The following is a 20838-nucleotide window of genomic DNA, read 5'->3' on the forward strand; positions in this document are numbered from 1 at the left end:
GGGATTTTGACTTGGGCAATTAAAAAAGTTTGTAGGAGCCACCGGCGGCGGCACTGCAGGACAAGCCATTGATTCAGAGGAAGATTGATGCAACAATTAAGGAAAATTTTGCTTGTCAGGGATATTGCAATTATTGCTCCCCCGGCCTTAATGGACTTGCAGTGTTATTGTGCAAGCTTGCTGTATCCAGTGCGAAATTAAATTTCATGTTCAATAGCCGGCCTCTATCGTCAAGAAGTCAGTGTTACTGCACGCGCTCCGCATGACAAAAGCATGCACAGAATTTCAAATTTGGGCTAAAATGTGTGCATCTTAATTATAACTCCCAAGAAATCAGTATGACACACATGCTGTCTATTAGCATTTTGGCATACGCCTTTAAAGAGAACATTGTTTTTTTGCAGAAGTACCAGGATGTGTGTGAAAATGAAAATGGAGACCCATGCTTACTGCCCACTGAAAACCCACTGCCCACTTTCAAGATGTTTGTCAGCTAACACATATGTGGGAGGTGTTAATACAGTTTTTCCTTCGTTCCACCTTCATACCTTGCATCTGTGTAATTATCCTTGGTGTGTGCTTCGTGTTTCAGGAGCGTTGTGGTCGCGCCTAAAAAGGCGGGCGGAGCACCAGCGGGGGCCACGTCCACCGCCAGTCCCGCCCAGGCTCCGGCTGGGACGCCCGTCAACAACGTCGCCGTGGTTTCCTCGGGAGAACCCGCCCACAGCGCCAGTGCTGAGTCCGCTGCAGGTAAGTCTGCGATAGGTAAAAAATCTCCAAAACTGAGATTTATACACAGTTTATAAAGAGGTGGCTGAGGGACACAGTCTACTGAATGGCCAACCATACCTCTTATACAGTAAGTGGTAATGAGACAAAGCGATAACTTATATGAACGAGGAGTCTGTGTCAATGAGATGAAGTGGTTCTAGTATGAGAGAAATTTGGTGTTAATGAGACAAAGTGGTTCTAGTATGAGATAAATTTGGTGTTAATGAGAGAGAGTGGTTCTTATATGAGAGTCAGCGTTAATGAGTCAAAGTGGTTCTTGTGTGAGCCTGTCTTGTTTTAATGGGACAGAATGAGAGATGCTGGGTAATTCCTTCTGAAATAAACTGTGTCGACTAGAGAGAGGACTGTAGTCTGTCCCATTATGTGTGTTCAGAGAACAGTATCTACCTTTAGAAGTTGAGGAGTCCTGTTCTCACAGATAGGAGCTGATTAGGTGGCGGATCTGGAAACTGTCTCAGATGTCTGGAGGAGAGAGAGTTTCCTGTTACTGTAACCCAACACCCTCAAGCCCCTTCTCTTCTGCTCTGAGCTCTGAAGTAACGGCGGTGCAGATTAACAGTTCCGTATCTCCGCGGCGATAACGGAGCACCCGAAAAGGCGCGTTCCGTCCGTCCGCGCTCGGACCGGTCCGACCGCATCGGCGAGCGTTACCCAGAGGGCCGTGTCTTTTTTTTGCGGAGGAGCGATAAGCCAGACGAGGGGCGTCCTGCGAAAGCGCTTCCCCCCCCCGAGCGGACGGGAGGGGGGTGGGGGGGTGCAGCGCGCTGTAAATAAGTCACTTTTTTACTACGCGCAGGAAGGCGACGGAAGCGCCGTCCGACGGGGCGAAACCCGACCCGGGCTGCGTCGCTGGGCCCGGGGGTCGCCTCCGGCGGGACGGGGCAGCTCCCCGCGGGTCCGCCGGGGCCCCGTATTTTACGAGCCCTTCCTAATCCGCCGTCCCGGGACCTCTAGAGAGAGGAGCAGGTTAAGGGATTTTACGAATCGCAACGCGGAGTGCACAGCATGCTAACGTTTGGCGTGCGGCGTGCTTATTGTCAAACTCAGCAAAATGTTACAGCACGCGTACAATATTACATATACTGGCAAAATATGTCATTCTGTTCCATGTCAGTGGACGCCTGTGTTTTTTTGAACGTCATCTCTTTCTCATGTAACACGTACAGTAACGTTACCAAGAGTGGCTCCACAGATGGGCGTAATGGTTTAATTGTACATATTTTCTGCACAGTCCACTGTGATTCTTTAAAACTGCTGACAGTCCTTGATTATGATTTAACGCCCTTATAAATGTAGTGAGTGCTGCTGTTTTAAAGTGCACCTAGGGATCTTATTTGGAAGAAAAAAAACAGAAAAATACCAGGATTGTTCAGCTGATATGCGGATATAGGACTAAAGCATTTACAGAAAAAAAGCTCATTTTACTGTGGTGTGGTCGTTGTACGCTCGGTGGCGTTCCACGTACCGGTGACACGCACCGCACTCTGCTGCGAGGGTCTGACTTCTTTCAGAGCTGGACGGCTGCGTTCGCATCGCGCCGTAAAAGGCAGCTAATAGTTCTTTTTTTTTTCTTTTTGGGGAACAACCCCAGGCGTCCTAGAAAAACGTCCCAATCCGCTCGGGAAGCGTCCTTTATTTAAACGGACGCGCGGGCGCGGTCGCTCGGTCGACGGCGGGCGGGCGACCCGTTAGCGTTAGCATCTCCCTCTCATGTCACCCCGAGTGCGCTAAAAGGAGGCGGTTCTTCAGGGTGGGGATTGATAGAGAGAAGTTAATTTAGGGGCCGTTTGGAGTGGCTGGTTCATTGGCACCCGGGGGACCCCTGCCCCCCCCCCCCCTCACACACACACACACATGTTCGTACTTAAGGCCCCCGGGCCTCCCGCCGGAGCGCATTCCACGCCGCGGGGAAGCGCCGTGTCGCCCGTCTCCGGCCGTGAGTTACGCCCGCGCACTGCCGCCGCCGCCGCCGCGGGGTTGCCGAGCGACCGAGCGCACGCGCTCCCCTGACAACCAGCCGCAGGTTTACCCTGACACCTGCCTGATTTTAGGTTCATATCAGAGCATTCCTACAGTATGTGTGTGCATGTGTGCGGTGTGACAGTTGGTTGGGGGGGGGGGGGTACTTGGCAATAAAAAAATTTATAAATAAAAATGATTTCTTAAGGCTCTTGAATTTCTTAAATCTTAAATTCACGTTGGAATTAAAGTTTCATGCAGCAGATTAAATGCACTGGGGATTTTTAGTGTGGTGTGTTATTGCATGGAAATGGAACTTCTTGCGAATTGCGGTGTTATTTCTGAATTTTATGTTGTGAAAATAAAGGATTGCCACAATATGTTTTTCTGAAGGCAATAGTTATTCATATTGCTAACACCTTCTCATGTGCAAAAGATAAATTCTTTTGTGAATGGGTGTTATTGTACCCCTGTGTTCTAAACTGTTGCTGGCAAATACTTGCTTTTAAATTTTTATCTGTAATATTGTAAAGTCTGCATCCCTGTTCAGCCTGGCACAGTAGCAGCATGTCTTGTTTTGATCAGCAGGGGGCGCCAGTGCGAGTCACAACCTGCCGGCTGTTCCCACAGTGCCCCCACTGGTCCAGGAGGACTCTGCGTCCAGCATGAGGTGAGTCACCCGTATGAGCCCCATGGAAAAAAACCTCAGAGTGCCTCAGTTATGCGTATGGGACTCAAATTTCATATTTATGCGTTCATGTGTGCACGTATGTGTGGAATACTTGTATATATACACGCAGGAAATAAAATACCCTTTCCATACTCAAAATGTGTGTGATGGTAATATATTACAGTGTAGTTTTTAGAAAGATTAAGTGTCTGTCAGACCACAGAGAACAGAGGACAGAGGGATAGACTGTGAGACACAATACAGGCTTTCTCAGCAGAGCGTACTGAATTTTTAAAAAGTGCGTAGTTTCACGCAGGGCGTGCTTTTCCCCCGCGTCCGCGTCTGCGAGCTTCACCGGCCCTGGCCTGTCGGGTCGGGCCGGGCCCTGTCAGCGTCCCCGCGTCTCCCCCGTAAATAAAGACGTCCCGGGGCGGGCGGGGTTTACTGCCGCGGGCCCCGCGCGTTCCTGGAGCCGCGCCACGTCTCGTTTCGAGCGTCTGCGAGGCCCCCGTCCCGTCTCTCTCTCTCTCTCTCTCTCTCCCCCCTCAACCCCCCCCCCCCCCCAACACCCTTCTCACGCTGCTGTCCCTCCCCACCCCCACCCCTACCCCCGCAGCATCTCGGAGAGGCTGGAGCACGCCCTGGAGAAAGCCGCGCCCCTGCTGAGGGAGATATTCGTGGACTTCGCCCCCTTCCTGTCCCGGACGCTCCTGGGAAGCCACGGGCAGGAGCTGCTCATCGAGGGCACCAGTGAGTACCGGGAGGGGCGGGGGTCATCAAGAGGGGGGGTTAGGTTAGGGGTGGTGGGCGGGACTAGGAAAGGCAGGGACATTATCAAAAGCACACACTTCACTCCACTTCCTCCTTTACACTAGAGTGTATCTCTGATAAACTAAACAAGCCCCTCCCCTCTGAGGACCTGAGTCTCGCCCCGGGATCTGTCTCCGAAACACATCCAGCCCTTCTCCGCCCCGGCCCGCCCCGACCCACCCCAACCCATAATGAACAGGGCCCTTATTTGAAAACCTGCACTCTTAATATAGCTCTTTTGTTGCGAAGCCCTGCAATCAAATCGAAGCTCGCGAAGCACCGAGTGTATCTTCTAAATAACTGATCAGGGCAGCGGAAGGGCTTTACGCAGCAGGGGGTCAGGGGTCAGGCCACTAATACGAGTGTTTTGGATGTCTCCTGCCTCCAAACAAAATGGAAAGTTGATTGATAGCCGGTGGGGCGGGGGGAGGGGGCGGGTAGCTGGGAGTGGAGAGGTCAGGAAGCCATTTCCCCTCCCTGCATACATAATAGCCCCCCGGGCTCCGAAATTCACAAAATGCAGATATGATGGATCAATAAGACATATGCTCTGCCCATTTGAGGCCGCGACACAAGGCCCGGCCGCGTATTGGTTTACAGTAACATTTTGTCGGTTCATTAGTATCCCGTGCTGCCCCTGCAGATGTCGGATACATAATCCCTTTTTCGCTTGTTGCTCTGGGGTTGAAGTCAGGCTCCGCTGGTACGGGCGTCCAGGGGAGAACGCAGCAGCAGACATGGAGTTTTTATTCAAAACATTAAATTAAAAGAATAAAAAAGGACATTTTTATTTGCACGACAGAGAAGCTGTTCTTCAAATTATGAATCTTAGTCCTACGATGCTGTGTATATCATTTTATCCATTTGAACACATGTTAACTAAGGATAGTGCTGCTATATAAATTATTGTTTTCGCAAGGGAACTTTTAAGGATTTCTTTTGTTGTGTTAGACTAGTAATAGTGATGCTTGTTAAACTGTAAAAGACACAAAGACTATCACACTCATAAGGGTAAGATGCACGTGCTTGAGCAGTCCATGAGATCTTGTACTTTAATGAGTAGCACATTCAGCAGGACACACAAATCGTTAGTGAAGTGAGAATTGGGTGAGTGAGGTTGGTGTGAGCAAAAAGTTACAGCTGTATGAATGTGAGCGCTAGCCCAGCGTGTTTGATCCTGCTGCGACGTGCTAGCAGTGTGAGTGCTAGCATAGCACGTTTGATCCTGCTGCGACGTCTAGCATGTGATGCTCTGCCGTTGTCGCTGACGTAGCTAGCACGTTTGATCCGCTGCGACGTCAGCGTGTGAGCGCTACATGCACGTTGATCTGCTGCGCTGCTAGCATGTGAGTGCAGATGCACTTGATCCCGCGACGGCTAGCATGTGACTAGCATAGCGTTGATCTGCTGCCATGTGCTAGCAGTGTGAGTGCTAGCGCAGCATGTTTGATCCCAGTGAGCTATGCTAACAGTATGCGTGTGAGCGCTAGCGCAGCCGTTTGATCCTGGTGAGGTGTGCTAGCAGTGTAAGTGTGAGGGCTAGCTCAGTGCATTTGGTTTTAGTGAGGTTTGCTAGCTGTGTGAGTGTGAGGGCTATCTCAGTACATTTGGTTTTAGTGAGGTGTGCTACTGTAGTGTGAGGGCTAGCTCAGTGCATTTGGTTTTAGTGAGGTGTGCTAGCTGTGTGAGTGTGAGGGCTAGCTCAGTGCATTTGGTTTTAGTGAGGTTTGCTAGCTGTGTGAGTGTGAGGGCTAGCTCAGTGCATTTGGTTTTAGTGAGGTTTGCTAGCTGTGTGAGTGTGAGGGCTAGCTCAGTGCATTTGGTTTTAGCGAGGTTTGCTAGCTCTGTGAGTGTGAGGGCTAGCTCAGTACGTTTGGTTTTAGTGAGGTTTGCTAGCTGTGTGAGTGTGAGGGCTAGCTCAGTGCATTTGGTTTCAGTGAGGTTTGCTAGCTGTGTGAGTGTGAGGGCTAGCTCAGAGCATTTGGTTTAATGAGGTTTGCTAGCTGTGTGAGTGTGAGGGCTAGCTCAGTACATTTGGTTTTAGTGAGGTTTGCTAGCTGTGTGTGTGTGAGGGCTAGCTCAGTGCATTTGGTTTTAGTGAGGTTTGCTAGCTGTGTGAGTGTGAGGGCTAGCTCAGTGCATTTGGTTTTAGTGAGTTTGCTACTGTGTGAGTGTGAGGGCTAGTGCAGTGCATTTGGTTTAGGGGTTGCTAGCTGTGTGAGTGTGAGGGCTAGCTCAGTGCATTTGGTTTTAGTGAGGTTTGCTAGCTGTGTGAGTGTGAGGGCTAGCTCAGTGCATTTGGTTTTAGTGAGGTTTGCTAGCTGTGTGAGTGTGAGGGCTAGCTCAGTGCATTTGGTTTTAGTGAGGTTTGCTAGCTGTGTGAGTGTGAGGGCTAGCTCAGTGCATTGGTTTATGAGGTTTGCTAGCTGTGTGAGTGTGAGGCTATGCAGTGCATTGGTTTAGTGAGTTGCTAGCTGTGTGAGTGTGAGAGCTAGCTCAGTACGTTTGGTTTTAGTGAGGTTTGCTAGCTGTGTGAGTGTGAGGGCTAGTGCAGTGTGTTTGATTCCGGTGCTAACAGCGTGAGCGCTAGCACAGCACATTTGATCCCCCCTCTCTCTCTTCCTCCAGGTCTGGTGTGTATGAAGTCCAGCAGTTCCGTGGTGGAGCTGGTCATGCTGCTCTGCTCTCAGGCAAGTCCCCACGTCCCTGACTCCTCATGCCCCTCCCGAACCTCCACCCCCGCCCTCTAGGGGGCGGCAAAGCCAGGGCGCTCGGCTTATCTAAGCCGCACACTCCCCCCGGTGGCGCGATGTGGCTCCACGTTAGCTCCGGTAATGCGTTTGGTGAAAAAAGATAATGGCGGCACCCTCGAACGGGGCTGGTATTGGCGCGAGGGTCAAGGGTTCCCGACCCGTCCGAAAAACTTTGACCCGAGTTTTACCCGGGCCGCCCAGCGAATAAACGCTAAATTAATGCTGCTTTGCATCGATTTGTCTTTTTTTGGGGGGGGGTGGCGGGAGGGAACTATGTTGCCAAATTTATTTAGGTGATGTTGACAGACAGGTCATGAATACAAATGAAGGAATCATAGCAGGTGTGTAAAAATCAATGACGCACGTTGTCAATAGGGTGCAGTGAGGCTTTCGGGGGGGGGGCTTGGGCCTAATGGCCGCTCTAATGGGGGGCGGGATAGAGCAGTAGGGTCCCGCGCAAGCGTCGAATAACGACCCCCTCGGCCGGACAGCTGCTTGCGTTCCGATCGCGGCGCTTTGAGAGGGAAAAATGATGAATAAAAGATCGTCCCAACTGGCCTGATTTATCACCCTTCTCTTTCTTCAGCCAGCGCGCTTAATCACTTTTATTTATTTATTATTTTCCATGCGGAAATGTGCTTCCTCTCGCTGTTTTTCCCCCCCTGTTTACCAGGCGCCGTTCGCCGGGCTCGCTCTCCGACGGTAATATAGAGAGATCGCGCTCGTCCGCTGCGGTGTCGTTCGCCCGCGCGTATTCGGGGGGGGACAGGGGCGCAGGGGGGGGATTGAACCCTAGCATCCGGGAGGCGGAGTGAATGACGCGGTCTAACGCGCCTATTTGTCACGTCTGTCAGGCCGCTGTGTAATGCTGATCTAATCAAAGCCCCAATCTGGGCATCGCCGCGCGGGCCCCCCGGTCGGTCGCCCCTGCTCCCGCGGAACACGCCGGAGTTTCCGCGGAAAGGGGGAAAACAAAAACAGGAACGAACGAGGGGGGGGGACCACACCTTGAAAATCGGCGCTAATTGCTTCAGGAAGTCACCAGACCAAACTCTCCCACAGTCACCGTAAATGGGGTTTTATAGTGGGGAAGTATGTCCTTGAATTAAAAGTATTCTATGGTTTGCTGAGCCTGCCCAGGGATTTACCATAGACCGTTGTACTCTGGTAATTGGAGGGCTCTACAGTGCTCCCATCTTAGGAGTATTTCCTCCTGAAAATGAATGTGTGCTAACTGGAAAAATATAATTTAGGAGCACATCTACTAACTGGGGTGCGTTAGTGCGCTCACAAATTTTTCAACTTGGGAGTGCACGTGTTGTTTGGAAAAAATGTGAGCGTAGAGCTCTGAACTGCATTTTGCGTTTTGCCAGAACGCTTTGCGATTCGGAGAAGGTGAGACTGGAGAGGGATAGGACAGATTTGCGTCTTTGAGAAATGACACTGGAGTGGTGTGACAGGACAGGAAAAGAGGAAGAGATTGAGGATGAAGATTAGGACAGACGTACTGTAGATATGGGGAGGAGATGGGGACGAGTTTGACTCATTTAGTTTTCAGCTGAGGCAGGGAGGACTGCACGGTATCTCTAAAATCCTAATTTATTTCGAGAGGGGAGGTGGAGTGTCTCCCGGTGTTAGAGATCAAGGGATTTGTGCCACTGAAGAGTTTTCAATCACCGCAAATATGAAGACTGTACGCACTACCCTTTCACAATAGCTTTTTGGATCAGAATAGACGCTAGAATTATAAACAACAGTTTAATTGTTAACAAATAAAAAGATCTGTCGTTATCAATCTGTTTAGGAAAAAAAATATTGGTGGAATGAAGATTTTTGCTCTTACGTAAATATTGTCACAAATGTTCATTTTGTTCTTAGATGGTTAGACTAGTAGACAAATATTGTAAATGGTTGTTTGTTTTGACGTAGCTGAAGTTTGTTTTCCCTCTATCTGCAGTTGATTGAAGTTTCTCAGCAGGCTTTATCAAAGCCCTCTCTGTGCAGTACACTGAGAGAGACACTGTACCTCTCAAACTTCAAAGGCAACGTTGGGAAGACACATAGTGTATATCTATGCTATAGCAATTTCTTCCATATCTGCAGTACTTTGGAAAAACTCAAAAACAAAACTGTCAAGCCAAAGGGAGTAAATAAGAATGCCTCGCAGCTGTTCGAATTTTTAGATAAAAGCTGTTCTTTAACTTTTTCATGATATTTGAGTATAACCTGACTTATGTCAGCAGGACTAAGAACATTCATATTGTGGTTTTGACTCATGATTAGCATATTTCCAGCAACCCTTTCGTATTTAATACGTATGCGTCTCGTACGCTGTCTCAGGAGCAGAAGATATAAATCTCGTGCGAGGGAACAGGCTAAGACGGTGGTAAGCCTATTAAAGATGTGAAATTAGCATGGCTGATGGATTCGTTCAGCGACTGGGTTTGTCACCCTCACAGATACTCATTTCCCTAAGGGCCTACTGCTGATCTCTCCCACTCTCTGAAGCAGGTGCGGACTCTTTAAGAGTTAAATAGCAACAGAGGGGAATTCAAAGCGACCGCCATTTTGAAGCAAAATGACCAAAATAGTCATGGAAGGTTTAGTTTGAAAAATGAGCTCTAATGGTGATTCTTATTTTGTCTGGTGAATGGTGTGCTATTTCTCATGATTTTTCAGGACTATACGCCATTTTGAAGCAAAATGACCAAAATAGTCATGTAAGATTTTGTTTGAAAAATGAGCTCTAATGATGATTCTTATTTTGTCGGGTGAATGTGAGCTATTTTTCAAGATCTTTCAGGATTATATATTAATTTATGAACGTATAGCTAACATCATTTGTATCATTCGTATACACTAAGTATGAAAGTGTTAAATTCCCAATGGATAGTTTTTAAAAATGAAATATGTCTGTCTAACCTAATGGTTTTAATCTAGTGAATTTATATTGAAGATAACATTAATCTGTTAATATCAACATTAAACCAACAGTCCTCTTTCTGACATACAGTTTATAAATAAAACCGCTCTAATTTGTAATTGGTTTTAGCAAATGATTAATTAGGTTTTTTTTACTTGTTTAAAACATATTGAAAAGTGCAGCATAAAAACGACAAATACTTAATTAGTAAAGAATAACACAGTGGACGTGTTCATTAACAGTGTAAACAAGCTCTCTCTATAAACTGTGGCCAAATCGACGAGGGGGTTTATCCTTAATCCCTTTTCCCATTGGCAAACAGCAGTGGGAGAATAGTCCGGTCTATGTCATCCCCCCGGTTCCTTGTTTTATCATTGAAATTGCACCGCTGAGAGTTCTCTTCCTGTGGAGTGCAAAGTGATGTGAATAAGTTTGATGGGGGTTGTAGTCCAGGATGGATTGCTTTGTTTGCCTGGCTGTAGCTGCACCTCTTGTTTTGCCTTTACATACATGCCTGTTGGGGCAGCAGTGTAGTATCATGGTTAGGGTTAGGAAACTGGGCTTGTAACTCAAAAGTGCTGTTTAGTTCCCTCTTAAACAAGTCATTTAACATGAGTTTCTTCTATAAAATACCCAGCTTTATAAATATATGACTTCTCCTCTGTAAAATAGGCAGCTTTATAAATGGTAATAAAGCCTAACATAGGCCACAATATACGCCATTCCTCACTCTCAGTATAGTTTACTGCTGTGGGTATATTACAGTCTGTCACAGCAAATTGGATTAATTAACTGTTGGATTAATATGAAGTATAATAGAGTGACTGTGGGCTCTTTCTCCTCTTCCTCTGGGTTCCGCCCACAGACCATCGGCGTGCTGTTAAGGTTAATCAGCTTCTGCAGATTGCCCATCAGGAACGGCGTGCCTGTATGAGTGAACCCTGCATCAGACTAGGCCTCGCCCAGGCTTGGAACAGGAGCTCTTATTTCGCCTGTAACAGACAGTTAGTGGCCAATCTGTCATTTTGCCTGTAACAGACAGTCAGTGGCCAATCTGTCCTCCTTTTTTGCCTGCACAGTACAGTTGCAGGTTGTACTGCTCAAGATACACAAATCTTTTACCTCGTTCAACTTCAAGTTTGGTTCCAGTCACTAGGCTCGTTCAAGTCAAGAGACAAATTATTCAAAGACAGCGAGTGTTCATTTTGCTATAAATGTCAAACGTCTGTTGTGGAAAACAGTTTTTTCTTCCTGATTTTTTTTTTTTGTTAAGTCATACTGTGTAACTGGGAATTGATGCGGTATTTCAGCCGATTTCATCCAAGCACTTGCAAATGATGGAGCTGTCAAAGTGGGCCCGCTCCAGAGACCGATACAGATACCGTATCGCTTTCCAAAATCCTCTTCTCGCCTTTCCGAGCGGCTTCGCGCTAGCCAGTTTTTTGGGGCCGCTCCTCTAATTCAAACTGACGCTTCCTTTCGACAACGCGACCTCGATTTCTGATTTAAAGGTGCGTTTACACCCGCCGCGTTCCGAAGTACATCACCTCAAAAAAAAAGACAGAAAACAGAAGAGGCTTCAGCCCAAAAACACGGGATAAATAAGTAATGAGAAGGGCCACTCAGCGACTGAGCTTACGGACTAGAAATCATTCGGGGGGGGACGCTATAGTGTCTGCTATCTGAAAGTCCTGTCACATAAATCTCAGAGTAGCTGCGTTTCTGTCCTGTACATCATAGCCGATTGTCTGAGCCTCCGCTCTGGCCGTCTGTTATTATTCTCTCTGTGAGAAACGGGACTGACCGCGTAACTGACCGCGTAGCTTCAGCAGCAGAAAGGCAGTTTTTTTGCGCAGGTCTACGGCAGATAACTTCAGCCGGCGAGACACTTCTGAACGTAACGCGAAGGACCGGGGGAAGGGGTGAACGCAGAAGAAAAACGGCCCGGAACGGAACTGATGCAGGCTTGGCCGGTAACGGAAAAGCAGGCCCCTAATTATCGAGCAGACCGCTTCCGTGGTTTATTTTAGAAGTGAACTTAAACCGGAGCGAAAAGATATCGTTGAGGCTGTGCATTCTAACTGCCGCGGCCTCCGAACATTTGAGCTGTGATTGTAAGCCCTGTGCTTTTTTTCTTTCTTCCTTTCTGATTGTTAATTCAAGGAAATGCTGAACTCTCCGTGTCGCATGTATAACCAAAATAAACAACTTTCTTTAATTATCCAGGTCTATAGACAAAGACTGCAATTTTAAGCTTGAAAAGGATCATTTTCTGTTTCTTCAAATTATTTTATCCCAGCGTAATAAGATCACACACTGTACATGCGTGCGTGTGTGTATATGTATACACACACACACACACACCATTTCCACACATTTCCACCACGCAGACGTTACCTCCTCCACTTCCTCCCAGAGACGGCCGAGCGGTTTCTCTGGTGACCGATTTCAGCAGAGTGGGGCCTCCCCTCGTCTCAACAGATGGGCGTTTCAGGCGAAAGCTGAGAACAGGAGAGGGACGCTCGCTTCCCACGCCGCTGCCATCTCGTGACCTCTGACCCCTGAGCGACGCTGAGCCGAGCTCCCCTCAGGCAGGGAGCGCACGGTCCCGGTGACCGTGCGGCGAGCGTCGACGCCCCAAAAACGCGAGAGGCCGCACTTCGGCGTGTCATAGCTGTCGGTACGGCGCACAGACAAACGTCCCTGCCTCACGCCGCGGCCTGACGTCTCCGTCAGGGAGAACCGCCATCTGAACGCCGCGCGGGTTCGTGAAACCCCCCGGAGGAGGGGCGGCGCGGTGAAAAGGTTCCGAGCAGGCAGGAGGCGTTCCGTTAGGCAAAGAGCTGAACCTCTCGAGGATGGGGGGAGTAGGGGGGCTGAGGAATGCGGTGAAATGGAGGGGGTGGGGGTGAGGGTGGGGGGCGCAGAGTTTCTTGTTCTACACAGCCAGAATGACACCCCGTCGTTTGCAAAAACACACACATGCGAGGTTCAAGATCAGTGCGTTTAGAGTCAACCCCACCCCACCCCCTCATGAGCAGGCTCCCCGCCTCTCTCTCGTCTCGCCTGCAGGATAGCACCACGCTGCTTTCAGAGCCACTCCTTTGAACCGTGTTCTCCAGCGCGGCGAACCAAAAACAACACGGTATCAGCGGGCACTTAGCCGCGCCGGGCCCCTGCGGATGGGAGCCGGACAGCGAAGGCGAACTCTCTCCCAGACAGGAAGCGGGGCCTAGCGGGCGGGGGACCTAAAGTAAAGTTTTCTTTTCGGCACAGACCACTTTACAGTTTTTTGTCTGGACAGCGGAGACGACGCTAAAAAACAGTGAAAATGTGGCGTTGTTTATAAACAGTCTGTGAAAAGCGCGCGCCCGGCTGCCGCGGCGAATAAGAAAGGGTCTGTCTTCCTTCCAGCAAACAAGGCTCGGAATTCGGCTTTATCGTTTTTATAGACGGCGGCTGTCGCCGCGTGTTTGGTTTTAAAAAAAATCGCAGCGCCGTATTTCATCTTTCGCGCGCGGACGCTAATGCGCTGTCGCGCGGAGGGAAATATTACGATGCGCTGGACGCCTTCGGTTCCATTCCACCATAAATGGAAAAAATACAAAGACTCAACAGAAGCAGTACAGCTTCACGTTTGCAGATTTATAGCGAACCTTTCCGTGTCAAAAAAAAAAAAACTCCAAAATTGTTATTGTTTCAATGTGAAGAAGCTGGAGACTCAGATATTTTGGAAGCAGAAACCGTTGCAGTTGTGTTTGCGCCAGTGGAGTATCACGATGACGCTGTTCCGATCAAAATTATGTACAGATTTACCGTGGCTTATTCCTTTAAAGGCCGTTGAAAGAATGTTTGTTCCTTCGTAAGTCCCTCGCTGAGCGTTCTGCAATTACCATTCAGATCTGCCCGAGCGTTTCTTCCGAAGGCTGGTTTCCTCAGGGCCAGATAGCATCTGAGGTTGCACGCGTGGGCGGGCGAGCGTCACGCCTCTCTCACAGCGGCAGTTAAAATCCGCTCGTCCTGTCAGATGTCATTGCGATACGCGGAGGACGATAAGAGAACCGACCTTTTCCGCGCTCGGGTTCGTTTCCGATAAGAGTGACCTTCGCAAACGTAAAATCGCTAAAGATGCACGCGGTCGATAGCGCTTTCCCGCCTGCTTCCTAGCCGGTTAATCGGATACGTTCGCGGTACGCGAACCCGTTCGAATCAAACGAGTGTTTATTATTTTGTGCGTGCGGGGTTCTTTTTGGCGTTCCGGTCTGGTCGTTGTTGGTTTAAACATCGGGGATCAGCGCTAATGATGAAAGGGACGTGGCCCGGCTTTCGGGGCGCACACTGTGACGGCCGAGCTACCCTCATCAACTCGAGACTAAACAAAGTGCAGCTGGCCGCCCCTGATTGAGAGTGGCGTTCGCTGCTGTGCAGCCTCACTTTTGCTTGCATCGAGAGAAGAAGTAAGCAGCGTTCTGAACTTTACTCACTTTACTCAAAAAACAGAACCTTCCTCTGCTGAGAGAGACATTTTGCACGCTCAGAATTTTGAGTTTTAAAATCAACTATAAATTGGTTGTATCTCTTAAAGTCTAGTTGCTGTTTACCTTTTATGTCTGCCTTTAGTAAAAGAACTCCAGGAGCTGCAATGGTAATATGTGCTTGGTGTTGACTTCCTATAATCCTCTACGTGTTGAGAGACGTATAGTTTTCTTCACTGAAACTGAAAAGCAAGGAGGGTTGAGGTCTCTTTGGGGTTGATAAGTACACAAGAAGAATGGGCTTTTGCCCTGGAGGAAGGAGGTCCCCATCGGCCCTGCCCTCACGTCCACAGTACCCCTGCGATTGTGCGTCCCATCAGCTGAGAGAGCAGGCCTGGCCTGCACCTACATCACTAGAAAGTACCGTCTTTGTATTAAGCTATCGTGAGCCAAGTGAGGCCTCTCTGCATCGTCCAATGAAAAGCAGAGCCCTGCGGAAACCCCAGGTGTGTGCAGTGCGATAGGCTAATTTTCACTCAGTGAGATGATGGCTTCGCAACAGCTCTCCACTGCTGCTGATACTCACTCAGAGGAAACATAACCACTAAACTGTTATGGGCACTGCATCAAACATGTAGCATTTAGCTCCTTGGCGCTACTCGGTACTGTATCTTTTGCAAATAAAAACATTTTTTGATATTTTGATTTTTTTAAATATTGGAATCATATAATTCTGCAAGGTACAGTTTAGTTTGACAGTCTGAGCAAACAGTTTTATCATTTCAGGTCTTGCACTGACACAAACACAAACACCTTATTTTGTATATGTCAGCAGTCTGCGGTGTTTCAGTAGTGGTGCAACAGTGAGAGGGCTGAGCATAAATCCCCACAAGCCTCTGTCATTCTGAATTAAGGTGACGGAAAAGGTCCTTTAGGTAGCCGATTGGATCAGAAAGCAGGAAGCGAAATGGCTCCTCGAGGAGTGCAGGTCAAAGGTCAGAGGTCATCAACATCCTCATGGACTGGATGGAATGATACAGCTGATGTTACTGAGTCATCCAAATCTAAAAACATTTGTTTCCTATTTTTTGTTTGTCCCCCCCATTTATTTTTGATCATTTCTGTCTATGGGTAGATTTCACTTCATTATGTTTGTATTTGTTACTTGGCATCTCATATAGAAAATCTAAAACATGCTAATTTATGAAATAATATTCTGACATAAGGGCTTGTTAGGCTGCTTTACAGCCAGTGCTTGCATATCTGTTATGCATGTATAATAAGCATACTTAATCTCCCAGCAGAACATTAATAGTATTTCCTGTGTGCCGTATTTGGTGCTGTACGGTTTTTACATGGCCTGTAAAGCAAACTGGAATATTTATGGGCGATTGCCGCTTTCTTCTTTGGGCAGCTCATCGCCGCCTCTGCGAAACTTCGTATAAAATGGATCGGCGTTGCCGTAGCAGCAGCGCGGCCGTGGCTCGGGGCCCGGCGGCAGGGCCTCGTGGTTAACGTCCTTCAGCCCGCGGCTCACGTTCCCCCCCCCCTCGACCACGGAATCCTTTCTGAGTGGCAGGCGACAAGTTACACCCATTGTGCCACGTCGGTTTCGTGACGGCAAGGTTTTTGATGCAGTTTTTATTTGGCTTTCTTGGAGGAAAAATAGTGGTTTCAAACTCCGTGCCTCCATCTGACGTTATTGTGTGTGTGTGTGTGGAAAGGAGGTGGTGTATTTCAGGTATAATGAGAGTGTGTGTGTGTGGAGGAGAGGTGGTGTATTTCAGGTATAATGAGAGTGTGTGTGTGTGTGTGTGTGTGGAAGAGAGGTGGTGTATTTCAGGTATAATGAGTGTGTGTGTGTGTGGAAGAGAGGTGGTGTATTTCAGGTATAATGAGAGTGTGTGTGTGTGTGTGAGAGAGTGTAAGTTGTGGTTGTATTTGGTGTTGGTGTGTGTGGCAGAGGTGGTGTATTTCAGGTATAATGAGAGTGTGTGTGTGTGGAAGAGAGGTGGTGTATTTCAGCTGTAATGAGAGTGTGTGTGTTGTCTGTGTGTTTCACAGGAATGGCAGAACTCCATCCAGAAGAACGCCGGGCTGGCCTTCATCGAGCTCGTCAACGAGGGGAGGTAATTATGCTCGGGGAGCCGCGCCGCGCGCGTTAGCCGCCTCTTCATTACGCTCACCCCCTCCAATCCAATACTGCGCCCCCGGGCCGCCACAGGAAAATCAATACGCCCAGGAGAGAGGAGAGGCGGGAGTTCAAGTCTCCGTCAATACCTGCCCCGTCCCCAGGGGCGGGGGGGGGTGGGGAGGGGGGGGGCTGACGCGCCAGGTGACAGGGGCTGTGATCCCGGACGCCTCGCAGGCGTGAGAGCGGCTGTCTCGCCCCCCCCCCCCCCCCCCCCCAACTCAATCACAAGGGTTACCCCCCCGCCCCCAATCCCCCATCCCCCTAACAGCACTCTCACTCACTGGGGACTGTTTCTCTGTACTCCATATTGTTATTAAGCTCTTGTCTATTGACTGGGGCTCAGGATCTGAAACAAGCCGTCATTGAGGGTGAAACCTGGTGAAGAAAGTTGGCGGGATGCCCAAAGTGCGCAAAACTAGAGTGCCTTTACAAGACTGATGTATAAAAGCTTGTGCCACAGGGCGCTGTGCCTGCGCTGAATGTTCTCAGAGGAGTCTCGGAGGTAACCGGTCCAGGGGAGCTGCAGTGCTCACACACAGCACGTTAGCGCACGTTATGCTAGCGTGCCGTAAGGGGACATCCGGCCTTTGGTCCAGGTGGGATAGCGGGTTTCGGCGGCGGTAGCGCCCGGCAGCTGGAGCACCGTCATTGATGAGGCCGGAGCCGTGGGAGGGGGGTCGCCCAGGGGTCCAGCTGCCGAAACTTCGGCGTCGGGTTACAGGGGGAAGAGGCGCGGTCTGTTGTCGTTCCACTTCGCACAGTCCCGACCCCCCCTGACCCGAGGGCGGCGAAGGGCTCCTCCTGATGAGCGTTTTATTAGGGCACAGAGATACACAGAGACTCTCTGCCTGTCAATCTCAGACTCAGGCTCCGCCCCCCCAACACCTCAGCCCTCCCCCCGCCCATGTCCGATGCATATCATTAACAAATCAATTAATGTTGACGAACCTGGAGGTGATTCCTGTCAATACCAGACCAGCTCCCCAGACATTGGGTGCTGTGGATTGATGCAAGCGTTATTCGTATATGTTTTATTACACATTCATGTTTTATTAAGCGTGTTGTTAACAGTAACTAATGAACACGTTTGTGCAAGTTTTAACTCCTTGGGTCATGCTTAATCACACCTATTCAGATCAGTAGTTCACATTCCCATCGATTCAACAATCACTCCGAATCTAATTATTCTATATCTATAATTGTTCTAATGTGTGTGTGTTTTGTGTGTGTGTGTGTGTCTCTCTCCCCGTGCCAGGCTGCTGAGTCACACCATGAAGGATCACCTGGTGAGGGTGGCCAACGAGGCCGAGTTCATCCTGAGCAGACAGCGGGCGGAGGACATCCACAAGCACGCCGAGTTCGAGGTGAGGCCCGTCCACCGCCGCAATCCCAAACAGGGGGGGTTGCCGGTTCAAATCCCGCTTGCACGTTAAGTGAGCGTTCCGGGTTAAGTGATGCTCGAGCGCGTTACTTAACCCGAGTAGAAGGCTGTGCCATCCGGATAAATGTATGCAAGTCTGGCTTGTCTTTATTGATCTCTTCCTGGTCTGGCTCTTTGCAGTTAGAGATGGTCATACAGCTTCAGTGCTGATTTACCCCGCCAGGCCGCCAGTCTGTAGTTTTTTTTGGCCGCATTCCTCCTCCCCCCCCCCCCCCCCACCGTGTCAGACGCACACTGCTGTAGCGCCCTGCATGTTTTACTGCGAGCCCTATCAGATCCCATTAAACAGCGCTACATCAACAGAAGCCCCCCTCTGAGGGGAGGGTCGAGGTGCAGCCCCACCGCTAACCCCAAGCAAACAGGCAGCCGTCAGTACGAAAATTAGCCCTTAGCTGGGTAACTTTACAAATGACTGACCCTAAAAAATTAGGAGAGCTGGACCACAAAGGGCTTAGCATTGAGTACATTTAACAAACAGGGTGAATTATGGGTTTGCCATTTTGCATAGCCTTCCACAGGGTCAAAAGAATGTACTGGAACCCCACCAGGAAACAAACGTATATCCAATTTAAAAAATTTAAAATAATACATGTTGTGTCTGACAAGATTGACATTGCAAAGATGAAAATACGCCGCGTTACGTCACACCCATGAGACCAGGGTTCCAGGCGTTATTTAACGCATATTTTACGCACTGCATTAGCGGTTCCGTTCTGCAGGCGTGGAGATGATAGCGCACGCCCGCTAACCTCTTCTCACTTCCGTCGGTCCCCGTGGGATAGACTGCAAAAACAAGATGGCCGCGCTGTTCGGTAACCCGGCCGACACTGAAACTGCAGACTCCGCACGGTGGGGGGGAGGGGGGGTGTGGGGGGAGAGGGTTCGGGTCTGCGAACGCCGTCCCAGAGGGTCCGCGTTTAAAACCTGCGCAGTTCCACTCCTGAGCTGTAAAACTCCTTGACTTCTTAAGGTCAAGGTTTTGCTGATGGGGAAGGTGGGGGTGCGGGTGGGGGGGGGCAGTATTGTGAAAAGTACAGTTACGGCAGTAAGTTTTCGTCTTCGGGGAACCGGGCTCTAAGAAGAAAGCTGCGGGTTCGACTCCCGCGTGGCTCAGTGCTGTTTTTATCCGTGACCTTAACTTGAGTTTGCTTGGTGGGTAACCAGCTGCATAAGTGGATTATATAAGTAAACTGCCTCGCAAAGCAAAAAATGAATAATGATACAAATGAATATAGAATGCGGAAATTGCTAACTGGGGAAAAGTTATCCAGTTGGAGTATATTAAGCGCGCTATCTCGGTAGTCTTGTGAAACTTTGGGCTTCTGCCACAGCTCTTCATCTTTCCTGCCGGACGGCCTCTCGCCAGGAGAGTCCTGCTGACACGAGTTCTGCTCTGAGCTGTGTTAGTGAATGACTGCGGGAGTGAGCAACTGTACTCTTGTCTCTTAGATCAGGCTCCATTACGGCTCTATTCAGAGAGCTTGTAGATGGTGTCCATGTGTGAGCTGCCCGGTTATCCGGTTCATGTGTGGTCTGATGGGTGGTTGGGCTGGTTCTTGGCTGGTCTTTTCTGAGGTGTTGGGAAAGTCTTGTAGGCTGTCTCAGGTTGGTGTGGAGGGTGTTGGGGATGTCACACAGTAGTGTGTATGTTTAGAGTATTAGAGTGTTTGTGTGTGTGTGCATGTAGTGAGAGTATTAGTGTGTGTGTGCGTGCGTGTGCCTGTCTGAGAGTGTGTGTGTGTAGTGAGAGTATTTGTGTGTGCGTACGTGCAGGTGTAAGTGTGTGTGTGTGTGTAGTGAGAGTATTAGAGTGTGTGTGTGTGTGTATTATGAGAGCGTGTGTGTGTAGTGAGAGTATTAGAGTGCGTGTGTGTGAGCATGTGCGTGCACGCGCGCGTGTGTGTGTAGCGAGAGTATAAGAGTGCGTGTGTGTGTGTGTAGCGAGAGTATTAGAGTGCGTGTGTGTGTGTGTGTATTATGAGAGTGTGTGTGTGTGGTGAGAGTATTAGAGTGCGTGTGTGTGTGTGTGTCTGTGTATTATGAGAGTGTGTGTGTGTAGTGACAGTATTAGAGTGCGTGTGTGTATTATGAGAGTGTGTGTGTGTAGCGAGAGTATTAGAGTGCGTGTGTGTGTGTAGTGAGAGTATTAGTGTACGTGTGTGTGTGTGTATTATGAGAGTGTGTGTGTGTAGTGAGAGTATTCGAGTGTGTGTGTGTGTGTGTGTGTGTGTGTAGCGAGAGTATTAGAGTGCGTGTGTGGTATGTGTGTGTATTATGAGAGTGTGTGTGTGTAGTGAGAGTATTCGAGTGTGTGTGTGTGTGTGTGTGTGTGTAGCGAGAGTATTAGAGTGCGTGTGTGTGTGTGTATTATGAGAGTGTGTGTGTGTAGTGAGAGTATTAGAGTGCGTGTGTGTGAGTGTGTGTGTGTGTATTATGACAGTGTGTGTGTGTAGTGAGAGTATTAGAGTGTGTGTGTGTGTGTGAGATGCTGGAGTATTAGAGTGTGTGTGTGTGTGTGTGCGCGCGTGTGTGTGTGTAGTGAGAGTATTAGCGTGCGTGTGTGCGTGTGTGTGTATTATGAGAGAGTGTGTGTGTAGTGAGAGTATTAGAGTGCTTGTGTGTGTTTGTGCGTGCGTGTGTGTGTGTGTAGTGAGAGTATTAGCGTGCGTGTGTGTGAGCATGTGTGTGTGTGAGATGCTCCCCCCTCGTAACCCCCAGGGTGCGGGCGTGACAGATGAAACACTCACTCCATTGCCCAATGATCATTAGGGGCGGCCAGGCCCGCCCGGCGGCCTCATGAAGATCCGCGGTGCGTGACACA

At 49.3% G+C, this 20838-nt stretch overlaps 1 protein-coding gene across 50 annotated transcripts in view; it reads left to right on the forward strand.

The window, feature by feature from the left end:
- LOC135259824 (lipopolysaccharide-responsive and beige-like anchor protein) overlaps positions 1–20838 on the forward strand; it is a 207272-nt gene that overhangs the window by 68792 nt on the left and 117642 nt on the right. For 48 of the 50 annotated variants that reach the window (XR_010331386.1, XM_064344595.1, XM_064344597.1 and 45 more), the window contains 6 exons: positions 593–750; positions 3337–3421; positions 4038–4171; positions 6860–6921; positions 16447–16511; positions 17832–17940. Coding sequence is in view for 49 of the 50 variants with exons in the window: in XM_064344595.1 (XP_064200665.1) it covers positions 593–750; positions 3337–3421; positions 4038–4171; positions 6860–6921; positions 16447–16511; positions 17832–17940 (613 nt within the window). In the remaining variant the exon portion in view is untranslated. The remainder of the gene's footprint in view (positions 1–592; positions 751–3336; positions 3422–4037; positions 4172–6859; positions 6922–16446; positions 16512–17831; positions 17941–20838) is intronic. The other 2 variants (XM_064344596.1, XM_064344646.1) reach the window with 1 other exon arrangement.

This window comes from Anguilla rostrata, chromosome 7 (assembly GCF_018555375.3).
Source record: "Anguilla rostrata isolate EN2019 chromosome 7, ASM1855537v3, whole genome shotgun sequence".
NCBI lineage: Eukaryota > Metazoa > Chordata > Actinopteri > Anguilliformes > Anguillidae > Anguilla > Anguilla rostrata.